The sequence below is a fragment of the Aquila chrysaetos genome, chromosome 10, assembly GCF_900496995.4.
Source record: "Aquila chrysaetos chrysaetos chromosome 10, bAquChr1.4, whole genome shotgun sequence".
Lineage (NCBI taxonomy): Eukaryota > Metazoa > Chordata > Aves > Accipitriformes > Accipitridae > Aquila > Aquila chrysaetos.
Window position 1 is genome coordinate 26,834,873 of NC_044013.1, and position 19,519 is coordinate 26,854,391.

Sequence of the window (19,519 nt, forward strand, 5' to 3'; positions counted from 1 at the left end):
GGCAGCAGGTAAGGCTGCAGCCCCAAAGGCCATATAAATGTTGCCAGCTATAGAAGTGCTCTTTTTTTCAGGAGCTGCTGGTGCTCACACCCCGTCCTGTGTTTCAGAGGGAGTTAGACATGTCATGTCAGCAAGGATCCAAAGCTCCGAGCACCCAGCAGGCGCTCATATGCAGGGTTCCTAGGCCAGGGCCTTCTGCAGACTCCAGAATCTGCTTTGAAACCCCTTTCTTGGGAATGGAGGAATACATGTTTGTGTTAAACTGCATTTAAGCTATCCTGGAAGAATGGCCCTTCTTACTCCCCCATTGCCTTAACAGGAGCTGGAGGCGCAGATCAATTATTAGTGGTTTTGTAGAGCTGGTGTGACACATGAGACTCCACTTTGCATGTGCCTGAGATAGGATAAGCAGGCAAGTGGTTTCTGGAGCATCCACACACAGACAGGCATTCATATAGCAGCTTTTTGTTTAAACACTCAAAAATACAGCCAAATTGTGAAAGGGTGTAACCTCCCCATAACTCTGCTTCCTTTTCAAGCAGGGGTAGCTGGACTGAAACACCCAATTTTACCTGCTGAAACCCACCCTTGCATATTTAGAAACCTGTGCTTTGGATTGCATCCAGCTGAGAGAGTCTGTGAGACTTTTTCCATTTGGAAAAAAAGCATGTCAATTTGTCTGTAGTACAAGAGTATTCTCTTCTGCCTCCAACTCCTGAAGTAGCCTGAGGGTTGTTATTAGGGGTTAGCTCTCAGCGGGCTGTCAGCAGCATGGCCCAGGCATCGCTGCGTCAGGAATTGGCCCATGGTGAAATCGGACCCTCGGAAGAGTCCCTGAGTCAAGATCTGGAGGGTGATCAGAGCCTGTGTAATGGTCGGTTGGTTACATTTGAAAACATCTTATCTTTTAATACAGCAGAGTCCCAAGAGCAGAGATCATCAGGCAAAACAAACACAACTGTGCAAAACAAACCCAGTTACCAAAGCAAGCACTGTCTTGCTGTAAAGACACCCCCCCTTGTTTACTGGAAAAGAAAAACATTGATGTAGGTGTTTACACAGTCTGAGTACTGGAGGATTGGCTTTGCTATTAAGTTTCTTGGCTTTTGGTGTTTTGTGTAGCAACATTTATTTAAACATAGGGGAGAGAAGAGACTGGTCGGTTTGTTCGTTTGGGGTTTTCTTTCTTTTCCTACGACTTTTAAAGGGTTGAGGAGTTTATTGTGTGTGAAATGCAGGAAGAGTCTAAATGAACACCAGATGAGAGGAAATAGACTGAGGAAAATTAGGGCTATTTGCTACCAAAGGAAGTAATCATTGTACATATATTAAATTGCAATCTCTAGCTGAGAGTGTGTTTTGTTATGCAAGAAACCTGACTGTAGAGTAAAAAGGGAAATACGTGGAGTCTTCCCAAGTTTGGGCTTTAAAAGTGGTAAGCAGGGTTTGGTGTACTGGTGGTAAATAAGGTAGGAGGCAACTTTTACTGCAGCAAGTGGTGGGGTTGGCTGGAGAGTGTTCTGCACCCCAGAGTTTCCCACCATAGCAGAAGGTCATTTTGTGGCTCTGCGCAGAAGGGTAAAACAGTTTTTCATATGTCTGTTATTTGTAGGTAACATTTAGTATGACTTTATAATGAGAATATAAATTCCTTAAACTTTCATCTGCCACATTCTTAGCTCATCCATTATTAGAGACACCTGACTCACCTTTACTTTTATCTCCATTTTCAGTGGAGATAACTGTTACCTAATAATCCCCTTAATTGTCTCTGTAAGGTGAGGGTTTAAGTCATCGCCGTAAGGGGTGCTGACTTTTCTAGTTCTTTCCTTGGTCACTGCAGACTAACAGCGGGGTAGGTGCACGTTTTCATTTTGCTGGTGGGAGGCAAAATCACTGGTTGTTTTAGGGATAAACTATTTACAGTGAGAGCCAGTATGAATTGAATAAGGACCCCCACAAATGATTTGAGGAGTGCATAATATGTGGACTTGGCTTACAAAGATGCTTTAAATCAGCCACAAATTTGACATTACTACTTCTTTTAAACAAAACAGTGTTTCTCATTCCTGCAAGCTGGCAGACACCCTGTTCAGTTCAGTTAATTCAGCAGGGACATAGAAAGATTTTTTTATTTTTTTTTTTCTTTAGCAGCAGAGAAATTGTAGCCTGGGGGCATGATGCTTTGACAGATTGGGGTTATATGGTTGAAGCTGACCTATGCAGCTTCCTTCCCCTTCCCCCTCCTGGCAGGCAGGATGAAGCATGTATGATTGGAAGTGGCTATCCTTATTTTGCTCTTTATCTGATGGAAGGCCACCACAGTAGTCAAGAAGGACTCATTATAGGTTTTGCTTTTCCTGTGAGGGATGCTTGAAAGCTCAGTGAAGAACCTGTAGAAATAAAAAATAAGATATTTCAGCTGTGTGGGAGGGAAGCATTTAATCACAGTGAAGAATAGGGGATTGCACAGTCAAATAAGCAGTTCTTGGCAGATTTTAGAGACCAGCAGTGGGAAGTAAGAAGGGTGTATGGAATAGGAGTGTAGGAAAGCATAAATGGAAATGAACTGAAGAGAGATAATAGCATCATATTTAGAATCTGTCACTTTATCAGAATTATGTTGACTGGTTATTAGCAAAAGAGAAGGAATTGGTTTTTTAGAGGAAGAAGGGTTTCGTTTCCCCTTCATTAGCTGAGGAACCTGCTGACAGGAATTAAGGCAGAATATTACTAAATGGGGGTTTCAGCCACTCCCTCCTGTCTGCAAGAAAGGGTTATTTTTAACCCAGATCTGCTCAGTGACTGCATTTGCAGCATGGCCCTGCAAAAAAAACCCAAAAAACTCTGCTGGCAAAAACTAAGGCTGCTTTGTGCTGCTATGTGAGAATGGGAAGGACAGGTCTGGGGTGGCAATCCTGTGGGGCAACAGTGCCCCTGATGCCTCTGTCATGAAAATATGCCTCAAGTTAACTATTGTCCTCTGACCTCAATCCATGCTGAAACGGGCTTTGCATAATCATTGAAGGAGACGGTTCCTGCTCCAAAAGATGTTATGTTTTGAATTGCCAAAATGGACAAAGGAGATATTGTCAGCCCTTCACACATGGGAAACAGAGGCAGAGAGAGAGATTTGTTTGGGACACATAGGCTAATTTTGACAGAAGGGGTACTTACACTCAAGTTGCCTGAATTCGTTTGTGTACTACAACTGCAAGATTGCCCTTCCTTTCTAATATTGGATTTTTTTCTCCCTGAAACTTCAGTTCTAGTACAGGTTGTTTATCAAAAACATGATTTTATTTTGCTCTGTTTAATAAATATGCTACCGATTCTTTCCTCAGACAAAATTGTGCAGCTTCCGTGCCGATCCAAGTTGCAACGCTGAAGTTGCAAATGCCCCAGGGACCCTCAGGTGGATTTTCATGTTGGGACCACCAGGGACAATAATGCGAGGAAAGGCAGAGGTGTGACATTGGCTTCTGCTTTTCTTTGTCCTCCTGGGGATCACAACCCTATGGATATGTAGAAAGGGAGCCTGCAAAAGTAGTAATGCTGTTCTGCCCAGCTTCACATAGGAAGAAAAAGAAAAGAAATACCATACTAACTAAAATGTCCATTTTTCTTGCTCAAGCTTGTTAACTCCAGGAAGGCCAGTGAGTCTTGGCATTGCATGACCAAACTGGGGCTATTTGGGTTTTTTATGAGGCAGTATTGAGTGGAACCATCTGGGCTAGGAGAAGACCATACTTCTGAAATGAGCCTTTAGGAATACTTAAGTTAAGTAGCTGTCAGGGGCACCATGCTGAAAGGAAGGGCACTCACAGCTGCATGTATTTTATAGGTTTATTTTATCTCTGATGACAAAAGAGAACTTACTAGTCATGTGGTTCCTCATAAATTTCAAGCCACTGCTGACAAGTGGCACTGCCTGTGTTCTCAGCTATGGTGGCGCAAAGTTCCCCTGTCTTTCTGGCTCCTGATGTTAATAATAATGCTGCTAATGGATGATGCTGTAGAGAGATAACCTAACTTTTTGCTGAACTTAAAGGCAATCCCCAACTTACAGTTAGAGAATGGAAACTTCAGTATCTTAAGTACCTTGGGTGAATACTTCCGTGGTCATTCATCTAAGATTGAAGTGGCTCATCTCTGGGTTCCTGAGGCCCTAGTCTTCCTAAAGGTGTGCTGTTCACTTTCCTGAGAGTCGAGGGAATCTGCACCTCTGAAACTAATATCCTTCCAGAAAGCTAAATACAGTTTTGGGAGCATAACTTTCAGTATGTCAACGGTGCATCTCAATTTAGGCAGTTGAAACTATTCTTTTGCATTGCAGTCTCTCTTTGGTTTGGTTTGTTGTTTTTTTTTCATTTATGCCCCATTGGAGCAGCTTTCCAAAGTACCTCCAGGGGCCTGGTTGTACTGCCTGTATTCCAGTTTCCAAAGGTACATCTTATTTCCGTGTCAGGAGGCAAACTCCCCTCCCTCAAGCACTTTTCTATGTGACAGACCTGGAAAGGGACACATCAAATTCAGTATAATTTCAGAAAATGTAGCCTATTTTCCTATGCTTTCTCTTCACTGAGATGAATCTTAGAGAGAGATTGCTCATGGTAAAATATTTATCAGTGTATCGCCTCAACTAAGATAATAGCTCTTGTAGTGCAGGTGTGAAGAAAGAAATACTTGCTCCTTAACCTTTTTTCAATCCATATCCTGTTCAAGCTGTCTCTGTTCCAATGGACCCTGGAAGCTTTGCATGATATTTATTAATCTGATTTACTAATAGACTCCTAACGTTGAGAGAGAGAGAGGGGGGCGGGGAGAGAGAGAGAGAAGACAAACTGGATTCAAACTTACAAGAACCAGATTCATGGCAGCTCTGCCACAGACACCCATTTGACTTCATGCACATCATTTAATATTTGTGTTCCCCTGTCTACAAAATGCAGATACTAATTCTTTTTTTCCCCTATCCATACCTGTGTATACTGCAGGTTTGGGCAGTAATCAGCTCCCCCTCATACATCACAGAGTCCCTGGTCTTAGGTGAAACTCCTGGTTGCTTCTGTAAGCCACATAATAATAATTGGCTTCAACCTGTTTCAGGAAAAAATGCAACCTCTGGATTACATTGGTGCAAATAAAAAGTCCACTGCAGTTCACAAGTCAAAAAATGCTGGTAGTGTTTAGCATCAGCATCTGTTGCTTGAACATGTGGCATTCATCATTGCTTTCCTTTTCCTTCCACTGTCATATTTTATCCCCATCTGTCAGATGTTTCTTAGCACTGTCTATATAAATCATAGCTGCATCTCAGTCTGGGTAGTTGAATCATTACAGGCTGCAACCAAAATGAAGGAAAAAGAGGTAAATTTAAAGGAAGTGTTTCTCTTACGCACTCTGCTCCCCTTCTTTTTCCCCTCTCCCTGTACACAGACAGTACTAGACAATATTACTAGGCAGCGTGATACCCTTGCTATGAAGAGAGATGGAAAAGTTTCCAAAAATAGCAGATGTTTTTACCAGCCCTAGTTCCTAATTCTGAAGGCAGAAAGCAGGAGAGAAGTTGGAGCCAGAGTGGACACCCATTGCCATTGTTGGAAAGACCAAAATTTACTGCTTTGGAACAAGCCTTCAGCAAGTTAGTAATACATTGGGAAAGCCAACATTCCTTAAAATCAGACTTCCTGGGCAGTGTCTTCGATGTATTTTCCTAAAATTAAATTACTCTTATTGCAGTAGTTTAGGTTACTGCTAGGAATAATAATATTGAAGGTGCTAGGAAAATATGGATGTGTTATTAGCCAAAAGATTTTTTTTTTTACTTCCCCCCCCCACCCCCCCAAACTGCAGTGCCCTTGCAATGGCCGTCACATTCAGATCTCCCACGCTGTGCCAGCAGAGCAGCGAGCCATAGCAGCATTCCAAAGATGCATTTCTGATGGAGAAATGAATCCACCGCCACCCCTCTATGGAACATTTCCAGTAGTATGTGTGCATTACCCTGCCAAAGCCAGGTGCTCCCGTTTGCGCACAGTGTCACACAGACCCATGTGCTGGGAGCACATGTGAATTTAATTCCCTGCCAGCTTTAGCAACTAGAGAAGGTATTTCTTTGTTCTAGAAACTCGGAGACACTATAGTCCCAAGCTACTGGAAGTGAGGGGAAAAAAGGCCCATTTCCCTCTGTGTGGAGAGGGCTGTTGCAGACTGCCATCACTATCAATCCCAGAACTTTATCCAGGCTCAAGGTGGGCTGAAGCTAGAGGGTCTCTTTGTGCAAGACAGCTGTCATGTTTTCAGTTTAAGGGACAGCCTGTACTGGTGGGGACTTAATTATACTTGGAACAGCAAGAATGCCATATGTCACTATGTGTGTTCCTCCTGATTGTCTTGCTTTTTGTCCCTTTTTAGTCTTGTGTCAAAAGTGTGTCTTGAGTTTGTTTGAATTGATAGCAGATTAGCTGAAATGAGAATAAACTATTGCTACTATTGCTGGTTATCAACTCATACCTTCTCTTTCTACAAAGCATATTGCATTCCTGATTTCCCATTATTTTTCACTTATGTTCCTGTGATGTTATCCTGCTACTCACTGCAGACTCCCAAATTTCATCTTGGCAGCCAGATCAATCAAGTAGCAGGTGTCCTGGTCAGCATCTGCACGAAGTGAAAATGATAGGCCTAGCTCATAAACAGACCAGTTGCTGGGCTGTCCTGCAGAGCAAGTCCTGGCTGATTCAGAGGGTGCATGGTTGTGTGAAAGGCCAGGCAGTCCCTGAAGTCACAGTTGCTCTCTGAAGTTGGTAGATGGGTTGAATCCTGATGATTTGTTCTTGATATTGCAGTCTGTTGCTGGAAGTGGATGTCCCAGTGAAAGCGTTACTACTTAGCAAGACTAAAATGGTGGGCAATGAGAAAGAGAAACATGGGTCTAATGTTGCACAAACTACTTCACATGAGATATTGCAAGAAGAAAATAATCCAAGAGTACAGTGGAATGGATGCTGTGATGTTGATTTACTCTTGTCTTTTTGGTATCTGCACTAGATCTCAGCTTGCCAGGCATCTTTCTTGTTACTAGCAGAGTATTTATTTTATTTTCTCTTCTTCTTGTAGAAAATTTTACTACATCACACTGCTGAGAGACCCCGTATCTCGTTACCTCAGCGAATGGCGTCACGTCCAACGAGGAGCTACTTGGAAGACCTCCTTGCACATGTGTGATGGCAGGACACCAACTCCTGAAGAGCTGCCGTCGTGCTATGAAGGCACGGACTGGTCAGGCTGCACGCTGCAGGAGTTCATGGATTGCCCATATAATTTGGCCAACAACCGCCAAGTGAGGATGTTGGCTGACTTAAGCTTAGTGGGCTGCTACAACATGTCTTTCATCCCAGAGAACAAGCGAGCACAGATCCTGCTGGAGAGCGCGAAAAAGAACCTCAAAGACATGGCCTTCTTCGGCCTGACAGAGTTCCAGAGAAAGACTCAGTACCTGTTTGAGAGAACTTTTAATCTGAAATTCATCCGGCCCTTTATGCAGTACAACAGTACCAGGGCGGGAGGAGTGGAGGTGGATAATGACACCATTCGGAGGATTGAGGAGCTCAATGACTTGGACATGCAGCTCTATGACTATGCAAAGGACCTCTTCCAACAGCGCTATCAGTACAAACGGCAGCTGGAGAGGATGGAGCAGAGGATAAAGAATCGGGAAGAGAGGCTTCTTCACCGATCCAATGAAGCACTTCCCAAGGAAGAGACAGAAGAGCAAGGACGCTTGCCCACTGAGGACTACATGAGCCATATTATAGAGAAGTGGTAGCCTAGGCAGACTTTTGTATTAATGATATTCTAGGGTTTCCATATAAAAGATCATGGAAGTAAAATTACAAAAACAACAAAAAATATTTTATTTAAAAGCAAGTCTGTAAAACAGAAGATAGATTGCTTCCTTAAGCATAGGGTCTTTTTACTGTTTCTTACAAGACCAATGAGATTCTTAAAAAAAAAAATAAATACATAAAAATAAAAAAAAGGTCAACATTATAATGCAGAGGTAAAAAATGCACAAATGCAGTTGCCCACTCATAAGGCCAAATACAAAAGAATGTTTATTATCCTCACAATTCAAACACAAATGGCAGAAGTAGGATTTTTTAAATCTGTTTATCCCCTGAGCATAATGATATGAAGATACATAATTAAAAAACAAGGAAACTGAGGTTTTCTTTTGTGGGTGTTTTTGGAGGCGGGATGGGAATTGCAATGCTTGTAAGTAAATGATAACGGTGACTAAGTTGAGGATGTGCTATCCTGTCAGGCTGTGATCTGAGCACAAGGGTGGTCACTTCGTTTCAGCTGGCAGCCACTGCCAGAAAGTAGAGCACCATAAAAATAAGGAAAACATCAGAGGATGAGAAGTATTAAAGCAAATTGGCTATGGCCTAGGATACGTACTTAGCGCAGTGGTTTTGATGCATTGTACTGGTATCACGTATACATATGCAACTTCATCACAAAAATAATAGGGAATTCATGCACAGAGCTTCCAGATTTGTTTCACTGGCAAGTCCCAAAACAAGTTAAAAGCCAACCAAATTCCACATAGGCTCAAATGTGCACTCACATGCCATCCTGTCACCCTACACAACTGCTGCTCATGCCTTCATCAGTATTATGTGTTAACAGCACATGAAAACTCTATCATACATACTAAAAAAAAGGAAGACATTAAATAGCAAGAATCCCTCATAAATCTGCATGACAGGTTCCAGGAAGACCCTGCAAATAATCAGTCATTAATGGGAACATGATGAGGAGGTGATTTTGTTTTGTTTGTTGCTATGTGAAATACTGAACTAGAACAAGCATACAGACATACCCGTATCTGCATTTTTTCAGTTATTTTTACTTGCTTTTATCAAGAGATAATGGGCATCAGAACTGATTTAAGTGAGAACAGGATGGGGCTCTCTTCCAGAGCTGTGAAAATTTCTGATTCTGGGTCTGAATTAATTATGAGACAGTGCACATTGTCTTTTGGCAGAGTGCCTGTTCTGCAGCTTGTACTTTAAATGAACAAGCTGTGTTCATAAAACTGGAAAGGGGAATCATGGATAATGTTTTTTTAATCTCAGACCACTTTCAAAGCAGAACTCTTTCAATGCTGTTTTTTAGGGACTCATGTAAGTTTAATCCTCCAGTGTGGTGACAGTCTAACCAGGTTCTGCTTACTGACGTTTGAGTCATAGAACAACAATGACTTCTCTAATTCCTCTTCCCACTCAGCAAATTAAAGTATGGCTTATTTTCTTGCTGTTGCAAACACTTCTTTGTTTGCCTGGAAGCATGGAAATGAAGCAGTTTTTGCCTGTTTCATGTCTCACCCCGTTATTACTCAGCCTGTAAGACCTGAACCAGCTATTGTTTAGGCTAAACTATGAACCAAACGGAATATGATCTGATTTTCAAAGGCCATGTTAACTGCAGATCAAATATGGCATTGAAATCACCAGAGGAGAGGCAGAGAGCTGATGCATTCAGCTTTAGCATGTCATTTTTACAGTGTCCGTTTCCCATCCTACGAATCCACTGGAGTGCTGCTTGTTTTGTATTTTAATTCGCTCTCTCTGCCTCTGCACACAGTTTCCAACAGTTTCCAATTCAGACTGAGTTTTGCAAAGGACGTGGCTGCCTTAAGCAGAGGAGCTGTCTCGTTTCCTCTGTGTACACCCTGGGGGATACACCTTGCTTTTGGAGATGTTCTTCTCCAGAAGAGTGAAGATGACTAAAAACTTAAGAACAGAAAATACAAACAGCACTTTGGGCTCAAATACAACCCTGTTACAGTCCTGATCCAAAGTCCACTGAAGTCAAAGGATGTCTTTTGTATTGATTTCAGATTAATTTTGATCGGGTCTGCATCCTGATGCTGCAAAGTGCCCAAGCACATGCTCCTCCATCTACAAGCACAGTGGGACGTTGTTACCTGTGCATTTGGCTGGTACCAATATTTGCTAGTGGTGTCTCTGTCTTTAAGGTTCTGCCACAAATGGCCCCTGTTCCCAGAGATGTGTAGCTTGGCCGTAAGCATTTCCTCCTAGCTGAAAAGTGGGAAGCAAAATGAAGCCATTTTCGGTTATTGGCTCGGGGGCAGAAGGTATTACAAATCCATTTGCTCATCTCTGCATTCCAAGACTGGGAGGAGCTATGCCTGCTAGTTCCCAGCGCTTTTATGTGTTGCTGTAACTAAAGAAAACATTTATATTTAAAAAATGCAATTTTACAGGCTGTTTACCCACAAAAACAATACATAAGATATAAAAAGCAACTGGTTTATATGCACAGTTTCCAGCTTTCCCCAAAGGCTTTTCACTGTGCATCCTGTGTTATGGATCCATAATGCACAAATGGTTACTGCAGCGAATCCATATCTGAGGTGTATCTCGGCGGAGCTCCGGCAGGGCTGTGCAGTGAATGCCCAGGCAGGTCTGTGTATGCCAGCACTGACTTCTGAGAGCCATTCTGTACTGAAGGCCAAATTCTGCTCTCATCTACCAAAGGGTGACAGTAAATGGGACTGTGTATGATTAGGACCGGCATAATTTGGCCTGGTTTGCCTGAGTTGTTTCTGTTATGGGCTCTAAGTAACCAGCTGGATTTTAATGGATTTGTCTGCAGGTTCTCTAAATCAGAGGCAGCCTCTGACCCTAGTAGCATGTCAGTAGAAGACCTTGTTCCAACATTTTCTTTGTAAGATTACAGTAACAAGCAAAGGAAATGAAACTATCTTGAAAACTGTCTTGTTAACAGTTTCACTTCAACCCACAAAAGGAAGGCTGACCTCAGCTTAGCATTGAGGCAGAAATTTCTAGATTCAAATCCTGCACCCGGCAAATGCCTCAGTTACTCCACCTGTACATTGGGAATAACAAATTTACACAATCTAAAGAGGCACTCCAAGGTACGACAAGTTTAGGGCACTTTGAAACAGATTCTAAGTATTGGAAATGAAGAGAGTGACCCAAAAGCCATCCCTCGCCCTGGCTGCTGTGCTGGTCTGTTGATGGGTGTAGGCCATGCGTGCTGTGTGCCAGAGCATGGGCTGCAGGACATACCTGGCACTACTTTCTTCCTTTAGTGGGTTTAAGGGAACTTTTTTAACATAATGTGAGTGTAGTTTTTCGTGATTTATATGTACTACATACAGTTTGAAGTGGTACAGTTTCTTTCATTTTTAGGACTGATTATTTGATGCTACAATAACATGAAAAATGTGTGTGTAGTTTTAAAATTAATGGAGAACAACAGCTTTAAGGCACTCCGGCAGAAGTAGTGGCCAGATAGTACATTCTTGTTCAGTATCTGCCCCTTTCTTCCAAAATGTTTTTCCTGTGACTTCCAGATGCACTGAGACCTTCTTCACTACAAGAAGTGTTTCTTCAGGGGGCCTGTCAATGCATCATGATGCAGGTCAGGATAGGTGAATGCTGGGTACAGTGAGGGCAGGTGCAAGATTGCGACCCGCCTCTTACTGGAGTTGGTGAGGCAGCTCCCTTTGAATTCAGATTTTATCTAGTTGGATGCTTGACCATCCCACAATGTTTCTGCCATGGTTCCAGGGATATCCCGTGAAAAGCCTTTACAAAAGCTGAGGGTGTATAAGGTATTCTAAGAGTTTATACAGTATTAGTGTGAGTGAGCATTTTGGACAGGCAGTTACCTGGTACCACGCCAAAGACGATGGCTCTTAGCCTCTGCCATCTTAAACCGTGCTGACTCTTGCACATCCGCAAACGAGGGTGATGCTGAGTGGGGATTTCCTAGCAGACTCCATTCCTGCTTTGGGAGGGTGGAAAGGCCAAGACATGCTGCAGTGCTAAGAAGAAGGACATCTTTTTTTGCTTTTAGTCACCTGAACAGTGTGAACTTCACTGCTTGGTAGGTGTTGTTGCTGAAGAAAACTTTTTATTGCTCATTTGTCTCATTCCAGCTAGCTCTCTTGAAGGAGTTTGCCTCCACCAAAGTTTACCAGACAGTCAGATGCCACCTTGTACCCTACCCAGGTCAAAAAATGCAGAATTGACTGGTAAGGTTGCAGACTCAGGCTGTCATGGGGTTCACAGCCATCAACAAAAAAAACTCAACAAAGGATCAGTGTGAATTTCTGGCTTGCCTGAATTTCTCCCTTCGTGCCCAACATTTTGGAATAAATGGGGAGCACTTCAGGTTGATGTTTTTGCACCCCATAGTCCCTTACTTGCTTACAAAACTGGGATGGCAATGGAAGCAGCATAAGGAAGATCCCAACAAGCTTTCAAATCCTCTCTCCCAGGGCTGTCCTGTAGGAGCACAAAGGGCAGCACAGTTGCTGAGAGTACGAGCGAGACAGAAGGACCACCACAGTGGCAGGACGGACATGTCAGTTAGGAAGTTTTCACTATGAGCGCATCAAATCACTTCACAGAAAACACCAAACAGCTACAGAAGGTAATGACTAACATTACAGAACGGGGCCTGAATAAGATTTATATCCTGGGGTTAAAAGCATCTCTAGCTTCTTACTGGTATTTAGAGTTATTCAGACCCCCTCCTGTCCTGTAGAATTTTCCAAATGTCACAAAAATGGGTAGCGCTACAGGAATTCACAACACAGACTATGCTAAACATTGTATTTCCAGGGCTATAGCTTGGAATGCAACTCACAGTGTCTGCTGGATTCAGATCACAGGGCTGGCTGCGTTATCTTTTTGTTCTTGTTTTCACTAATATTAGCAGATCATGTTCCAGTGGCAGAAGTGAATGCAGGATTCGCTGCCTGATCAGCCGTAGAGCAAAGCTTTCAAAGCACAGGTCAGTTAGCAGCAGTTCAGGTAAACCAGTGAGCAGTGGAGCTCGTGTCTGCGCACACAATCCGAGCTATCTGTGGCTGTTTATTTTGCCCCATCTACAGGAGTTCTGCCAAGGTGAATGCAGTCCTGATAAGCACATGGGTATTAAAGCCTGTATTGTCCCAGCTGCAGGTGGTTTCCTCTGTAATTTTTAGCCATACAAGCTGAAAAAAAACAAGATTTGCAAATGAGTCTGTCTCATCCCTCAAAGCCCCACAATTCCCCCTTGCTGTTTTCCCCCAGGTGTCAATTCTGCAGACTGGATTGAGAGAGTTGTACTATAATGAATAATTTTATATTCAAATGGTTTACTGAGCATGATTTGTTTTGTACATATTGGAATATGATTTAACTTATTTTTATTGCCCCTTTTCATCTTTTCTTCATAAGGAGAAGACAAAAATCCCCACCCTCTCTCAATGTGAAGTTCCTGTTTGTGTGTAGTCTGCCAGGCAAACATGCAACAGCCACAAGATTTCTCACCATCCCTACTGGTGTCTGATTTTATTTTTCATTGTCATTGGTTTTTGTCTCAGGCTTTGCTTATATTGTCTCTTCTTTCCTCTCTGCTGCACAATCTGCACAGGCAAGGGAAAGGGCAATGCAGGCAGGACTTTCGTTTTCTTCCTCTCCCCTTTCTTGTGTGCTTTACCTACCAAGGAACTCAGTTCTTATCTTCTAGGAGTTGTGTGACTGAGGGTAAAAAAATAAAACTGTCCCCCTACCCGCCTTCCATCCTCCATATTGTAGATCAAACAGATTCAGCTTCTCTGAAAGTAATTGTGTCTGGAGTCATTCCGTTGGGCTGAATGTGTATGGTTTGCACTTTTTTTCCACTTCAGGAACTTAAAACCAACAAAAAATAAAAACTGTTTAACTTGAGCCAAGTAACACTTAAAGCTTTATATATTTATTTATAGCATCTTACAAAAAGTGTTAAAAGGTTGTTTTCTTCCACAAGAAAAATTGGATTTAAAAAAGAAATCATCTAATTGTTTTTGTCTAGATCAAGAATGAATGTTAGCAGATGAAATAAACCCTAAAACTGAGCATCTGTTGTGTGTGTTGTCCTTGCATGGGCCTTTGGATGCTGTTTCAGTGTAATGTGTCTTGGCTTCCTGTATTACAGAGAGATAAAGCTACCAGTGGAGTTGATTGATAGAGAATATTTGTTTTCTGCTGAAAGACCAGACTCCTAACACGAAATATTCAAGCAGAAACTGCAGTCTGTTTATTCCTATTGTTACATTTAAGCCAACATTACAAAAAGCCCATAAACCTCCTAAAACCAATCATCTTTTAAAAATTAATTACCTTTAATACTGTACAGTCCTCTTAGTTTTCTTTTTCACAGTCATTGCAATGAACAGATTTGCAGGTAATAAAATGGTGGTTGTTATACCAAATACTACAGAATAATTAACAGAAATTTTTTTGTTTCATGTTCAGAAGTACTTTCACCAAATGTGACCTGTGAAAATGTTCTCCAGTTACAGAACTGAAATAAGCTGGGCACCTGGTTGTGATACAGTGGAGGTTAGTAAGTTAGGGGGTAAGAAAATTATGATACAAGCGCTTTACAGTATCCTAAGTGAGAATAGCTAGATATTTATGCAAGTGTAGCGAATAATACCACTGTTATTTTACACACATATGCTGGAGGAGCTGGAGGCAATGTATGAACTTTCCCAGGTAGGCTGCTTGGGTGTTTTTTCTCTTCCACCTGTGAAAGTAATCCCACTCAAGTTACTGGAGGCCCAGCCAAATAAAATGTATAAACTAGCAGGAACACAACGCTGCATCAATTCATATTGCTGAGGCATACCTCATTGTATTTGCTGGGCGGTGCAGGTGCTGGTGGAAGGTCCAGGTAAGCATCGGTGGGAGGACAACATCACTCTTCTGGCTCACAGCCTTTTGCCAGAACCATGAGGCGACGGTTCCTTGATTGAATTGACAGATTTAACCTCCCATTGGCAGCTCCTCTTAACCGTTACCGCTGCTGAAAAAGGAGCCACGCTCCAAAGGAACTGGGCTTTTATTAATCTCCCAATTTTATTGACTTCAGTATAACAAGAACCGTTCTCCGCCCGCACCGCCCGCTCACACGGGCGGAAATTTCCCGAAGCGCCGGAGCCCCACGCGCCCCCTCCTGCTCAGCCCTAAAATGGTGGCGGCGCAGCGGCCTCGTCTCCCTCTTCTGCGGTGCTTCCCCGCGCCGGCGGCCGTCTCCACCCCGCAGGTAAGCGTTGCCCTGTCCTGTCTCTCTGGCGGGGGCTTCCCGCGGCCTCCGGGCTGTGCTCCGCGGCCTGCAGACCTCGCTGCGGTTTGTGCACATGGCTTCTCTGTGGGGGGCTCTGGGTGGTCGCTGCAGCCGTGCTGCCCCTCAGAAGGGGCTTTGGGTAGCAGCTGAGCCCCCTCCTGCAGTTCGCTTGCTGGGACGTTACCCACTGGCGTCACTGCTCCAGTAAGCAGAGTAGGCACCAAAGAGCCCAGCTACCTCAATTGGGGCAGGCTGTGCCATGAGTCTGCGCGTTCCTGTTGCTGAGACCTGGGTGCTCCTGTGTCCAGACCATCAGTAGCTTGGAGCACCAGGGCCTGGTGCCCTGTGGGCCTTCCAGAGCTTTAAGATAAGCTTAAGAGGGTGCCACTTTAAGAGGGTGCGGCAGCCTAGGTAAGGACACAGCTCGTTCTGGTACGTGGAGTCCTGTGCTGTGGCAGTGTTCCTGCTTGAAAGCGCTATTTTTCCCCTCCTTTGCCTCCCTTTCCCAACAGCCTGTAAGATATTCTGTCACAAGAAGTCTGTGCAGGCAAAATGCTTTCATTTGCACATGGTCTTTCCGCACCATCCTTAATATGGTTCTTCCTCTCAATCAATTCTAGAAGCCTCCAGGAAAAGGAGGGAGGACAGCAAGCAGATGGGAGGATGGTCTCTTCTGTTGCAAGAGCTGGTGTAGGAAGGGGAAAGGAGCAGAAAGGAGGGTTAAAAGAAGCAGGGAAATTAGTTGCTGAGGGGAGAGCCTCCAGACGTGTTGGGGTTTTTTTTGTTCACACTGGTGATTGTTCAGTTTCCGTATGCTTGAGTCCAGGATGTTCCTGTTCCTATTATATTTGGTCATTTTACACTATCCAGCACTGCCTCTGGGGGATGTGCTGCCTCCAGTTAATTGGAAAGTGCCCTCCTTTACATCCTGCTGTTACCCTAACAATAAGCAGCCCCTGGCTGCTCTGCTGCCCCAGGTGACAGCCTGCTCTTCCTGAATGGAAAAGCTGATCCTGACAGTACCATATCAGAGGAAGTGGTGCTGAGCTCTTGTCAGAGGGCTGTGTTTTGTTTCTCTGGCTCAGGCACTCACACGGAGTTACTTTAACTCTTTAATAACATCTTTCTTGCTGCTGTTTACAGGAGGAGGAAAAGCAGAGCACGTCTGCTTTAACGCTCTAATGCCAAAGGTTTTCCGCATTGATTGATCTTTGGGTAGTACAGGTTCCTTTTTCCATTGGTGAAGATTCATGTGTGGGTCCACATAACGCTGAACAGCCTCTTCATCAAAGAGCAGAAAGAGGAATGGAGACTCTTGCATAATTAAATGTATATCTAGCAATGACTACCTGTTTCATTGGATTTTGTAAAAGTGGGCAGACTTCAGGAGAGCCCCATGCATTGCAGTTCGTAACACTTTATGATGCAGTACTTCAGTAGTGCTTACAGTAGGGATGTAAATAAATTTAGATACAGATAAAATAAACTTCTGGGCTTTCTGCAGCTGGAAATGTTCATGACTGATTTGGGCATATTAGCTCAGACCGTCTCTGCTGCAGGGGGAAGCTAAGACATGTTCATGCATACACTCAAACAAAAAAAATATATTGTAGGCTTAACGGTAAAGCAGTTGGAGCTTTACTGTAGTTATTATTTCATAAACTTAAAAGGGGTAGTCAATGAAATATTCATGATTTGAGCAGTATTTAATAGACCATTGCTATGTATCTGTTAAAGCAGTCGGAGGTTGCAAGTGAGGAAGGCTTCACTAGCAAGCCCCTGCATGCTTTAATTGATCTGGGAAGTAAGTGGCTTGGAAAAGCAACCATACATGTTCATATTTTGCAAGCATTATTTATAAGCCTAAAATGAATAAAATTACCAGTCTCTATTAATATTAATCAGACCATACTGTAGCATATTCAGGTGCTTTGTTATGTGATACTGTCTCTTAGGTCTTAGAAATTCTTTCCTGGACATGATTTTACTCATTTCTCTCTTTGGTGATGCTCTTCTCAAAAGCTTTTTTTTACTCTTGAGTGCTTTCATGTCCCTGACTTACTCTTGCCCGCTCCCTAGTCCTGCTACGCAGAAGGTTTGTCCCCAGTGATGGAGGACATGCAGTATCTCAAGCGGGGATCTTGTGCCCTTTGCACATGGACCTGCAGAACTGAGATACCAAAACTTTTTAATCATTATCCAGCCAACACCACAAGGGAGAATTTGAATACCTGTCCTCTAGGAGCTGGGAATGGATGAGTGATAGCAGTGCTTTGCAGATGTTGAAGGAACTAGATGTTATTAATATATTTATTTTGCTCTCCCCACTAATAATATCATTCTGTCAGGCTATGGTTATGGAATCCAGATGTTTGTGCAATAAATGAGTAATAGTGATAAATAATAAAACATTTAATTCATGCGGCTTTAATGTATTCTAGTTCTTACTGGATTCCGTTTAAAAGCTACTTTTTTTTGGCTTAAACCAAATGTTATACTCAGTTGTGCTGTAAATAGTAAAGAAATTCCATGTGGCCTAATCTAGTTAATTCAGGCTGGATACCTGATACTGAAATGAATATGTGGTAATCAGTCATCAATTTTCTGGCATAGGCAGTGACAACATGTATCAATCATACAGCCTTTGTGAGAGAGTAAATAACTTCCCTGTAGAGCCCTTTCTTTGGGATCGTATTATTATTGCCAGACATTGTTTTCTGAACAAGAGCTTGCAGCCAAATTAGCGAATGCTCAGATGTTTTGCATACAACAGCCCCCAACAGTACATGTTTCTACTGATCATGTGTTCTTTTGTTTCCTTAATCTCAAATATTTTAATGCTAAATGAGAATTTATAAACTGATTCCAATTGGCCACAACTTCTTATTAGGCTATTAAATTTTACCGGGTTAATGCATGATCAAACCCTTTGTGTAACTGGAAATATTAAAAGCCATGCTGCTTAGCACTGGGCTCTGTGGTAGTAAATGCAGGCTTTACTCCCAGACTGGAGAACTTGGGTCTTGGAGAACAGTGCCACTGGAAGAGATGTACGACCCTCTGGACTGAGAGATCTGCTGTGAGTCTGTTTAAGTTTTTTAGGGTTTGGTCAAGATCAAGTGGGGAGTAATTGCAAAGAATTCAAGAGTGTGTGGTCACCTGTTTTGAGGGCAATCTAGCCTTCTGAAGCAGCTAAAATGACCGACATGCAGGTATTTTGGGGGTGAGAGTGGAGGCAATGGTCCTGTTTGAGGAGAAATCTCTTGATAGGAACCTAGCTGGTGTTAAGATGGGACCCTTTATCACAACTGATTTGCATAGTTTTTCATGCATTTATTTTTGAATATTGTGACTGTTGTGAGGCAAATTATTCTTCTCCTCTACTTGGAAAACTTGTCAAAGGGAAGTGTGTAAAACTGGGAGCCAAAGTGCTGCTGAACACCTGGCCCTGATGGGCATGGCCTTGTATCTAGTTCTTCGTGGTCACCCTTGGAGACAGAAGCCTGTAACATTTTGGAAACAGTGTTCAATCTGAGCAAATAGTCAGGCTTTTTGTTTCTTCTTTGCAATGTCTTAATAACGTAGAGATTGTTTTAACTGCCCATCTGCCTGTCTGCCTCTGTTTTGGCGAGTGCTGCGTGCCATGCCATTGCTGTGCATGCTGCAGCTAGTGAGGCAGTGAAAGGCACTAGCAGGGCTGCCTCCCCCAGTGCAGGAACAAACCCAAGATCAGTTCTGCCAAGATAGGATGCTAAGACAGGGGCATGCCACGGTGGGCAAAAATGTAGGAGGGTCCTAAACGCTGGCCAAACTGAGCAGTTGTGGCATGGATTGTTTGTGGTACAGTCATGTCCTCCAGCAGAGATGGCTGTTAGCCTGGCAGCTAAGTTTTGCAGATATTGTTTCCTAATAAGCCTGGAGAGGATTCTCCTTTCCCTCGAAGTATTTTATTTTTCTGGAATGTTGGGCTTTGTTTTGTACTCCATCAGTTCTCCACTGTTGTAAGACTAAATAATGGCTGTAAATTAATAGTTCATTCTAGCTGCATACGAGACCTATGCATGAAGCTTTTCCTTGGACTTTATTTCACTGTTATTTTTAAGCAATGCTTAAAGTTAAGAAATGCTTCTGGGTTTTTGAGACTGTAAGCTTTGAGTTTTATATGTACATTTAAGGACTTTCACAAGAAAATCAAACCATATATCTCAGGGACAGTGTGTTGGGAGGAACAATTACAGCAATAAATAAAGCTTTCTCCTTGCATGCCAACATAACAGGCTTCACTGTCTCCTCATCAAGTGATCTGCCGTTTGTTAGCAGTTGCTTGTTAGGGTCTTTCTCCTCTAGGCCCATTTCG

At 42.9% G+C, this 19,519-nt stretch overlaps 1 protein-coding gene across 1 annotated transcript in view; it reads left to right on the forward strand.

Annotated features, from left to right (window-relative positions):
- HS6ST1 (heparan sulfate 6-O-sulfotransferase 1) overlaps positions 1-13,948 on the forward strand; it is a 203,008-nt gene extending 189,060 nt beyond the window's left edge. The window contains exon 2 of the mRNA XM_030028021.2: positions 7,123-13,948. Coding sequence (XP_029883881.1) covers positions 7,123-7,831 — 709 coding nt within the window. The 3' untranslated portion in view covers positions 7,832-13,948. The remainder of the gene's footprint in view (positions 1-7,122) is intronic.
- Positions 13,949-19,519: the final 5,571 nt, after the last annotated feature.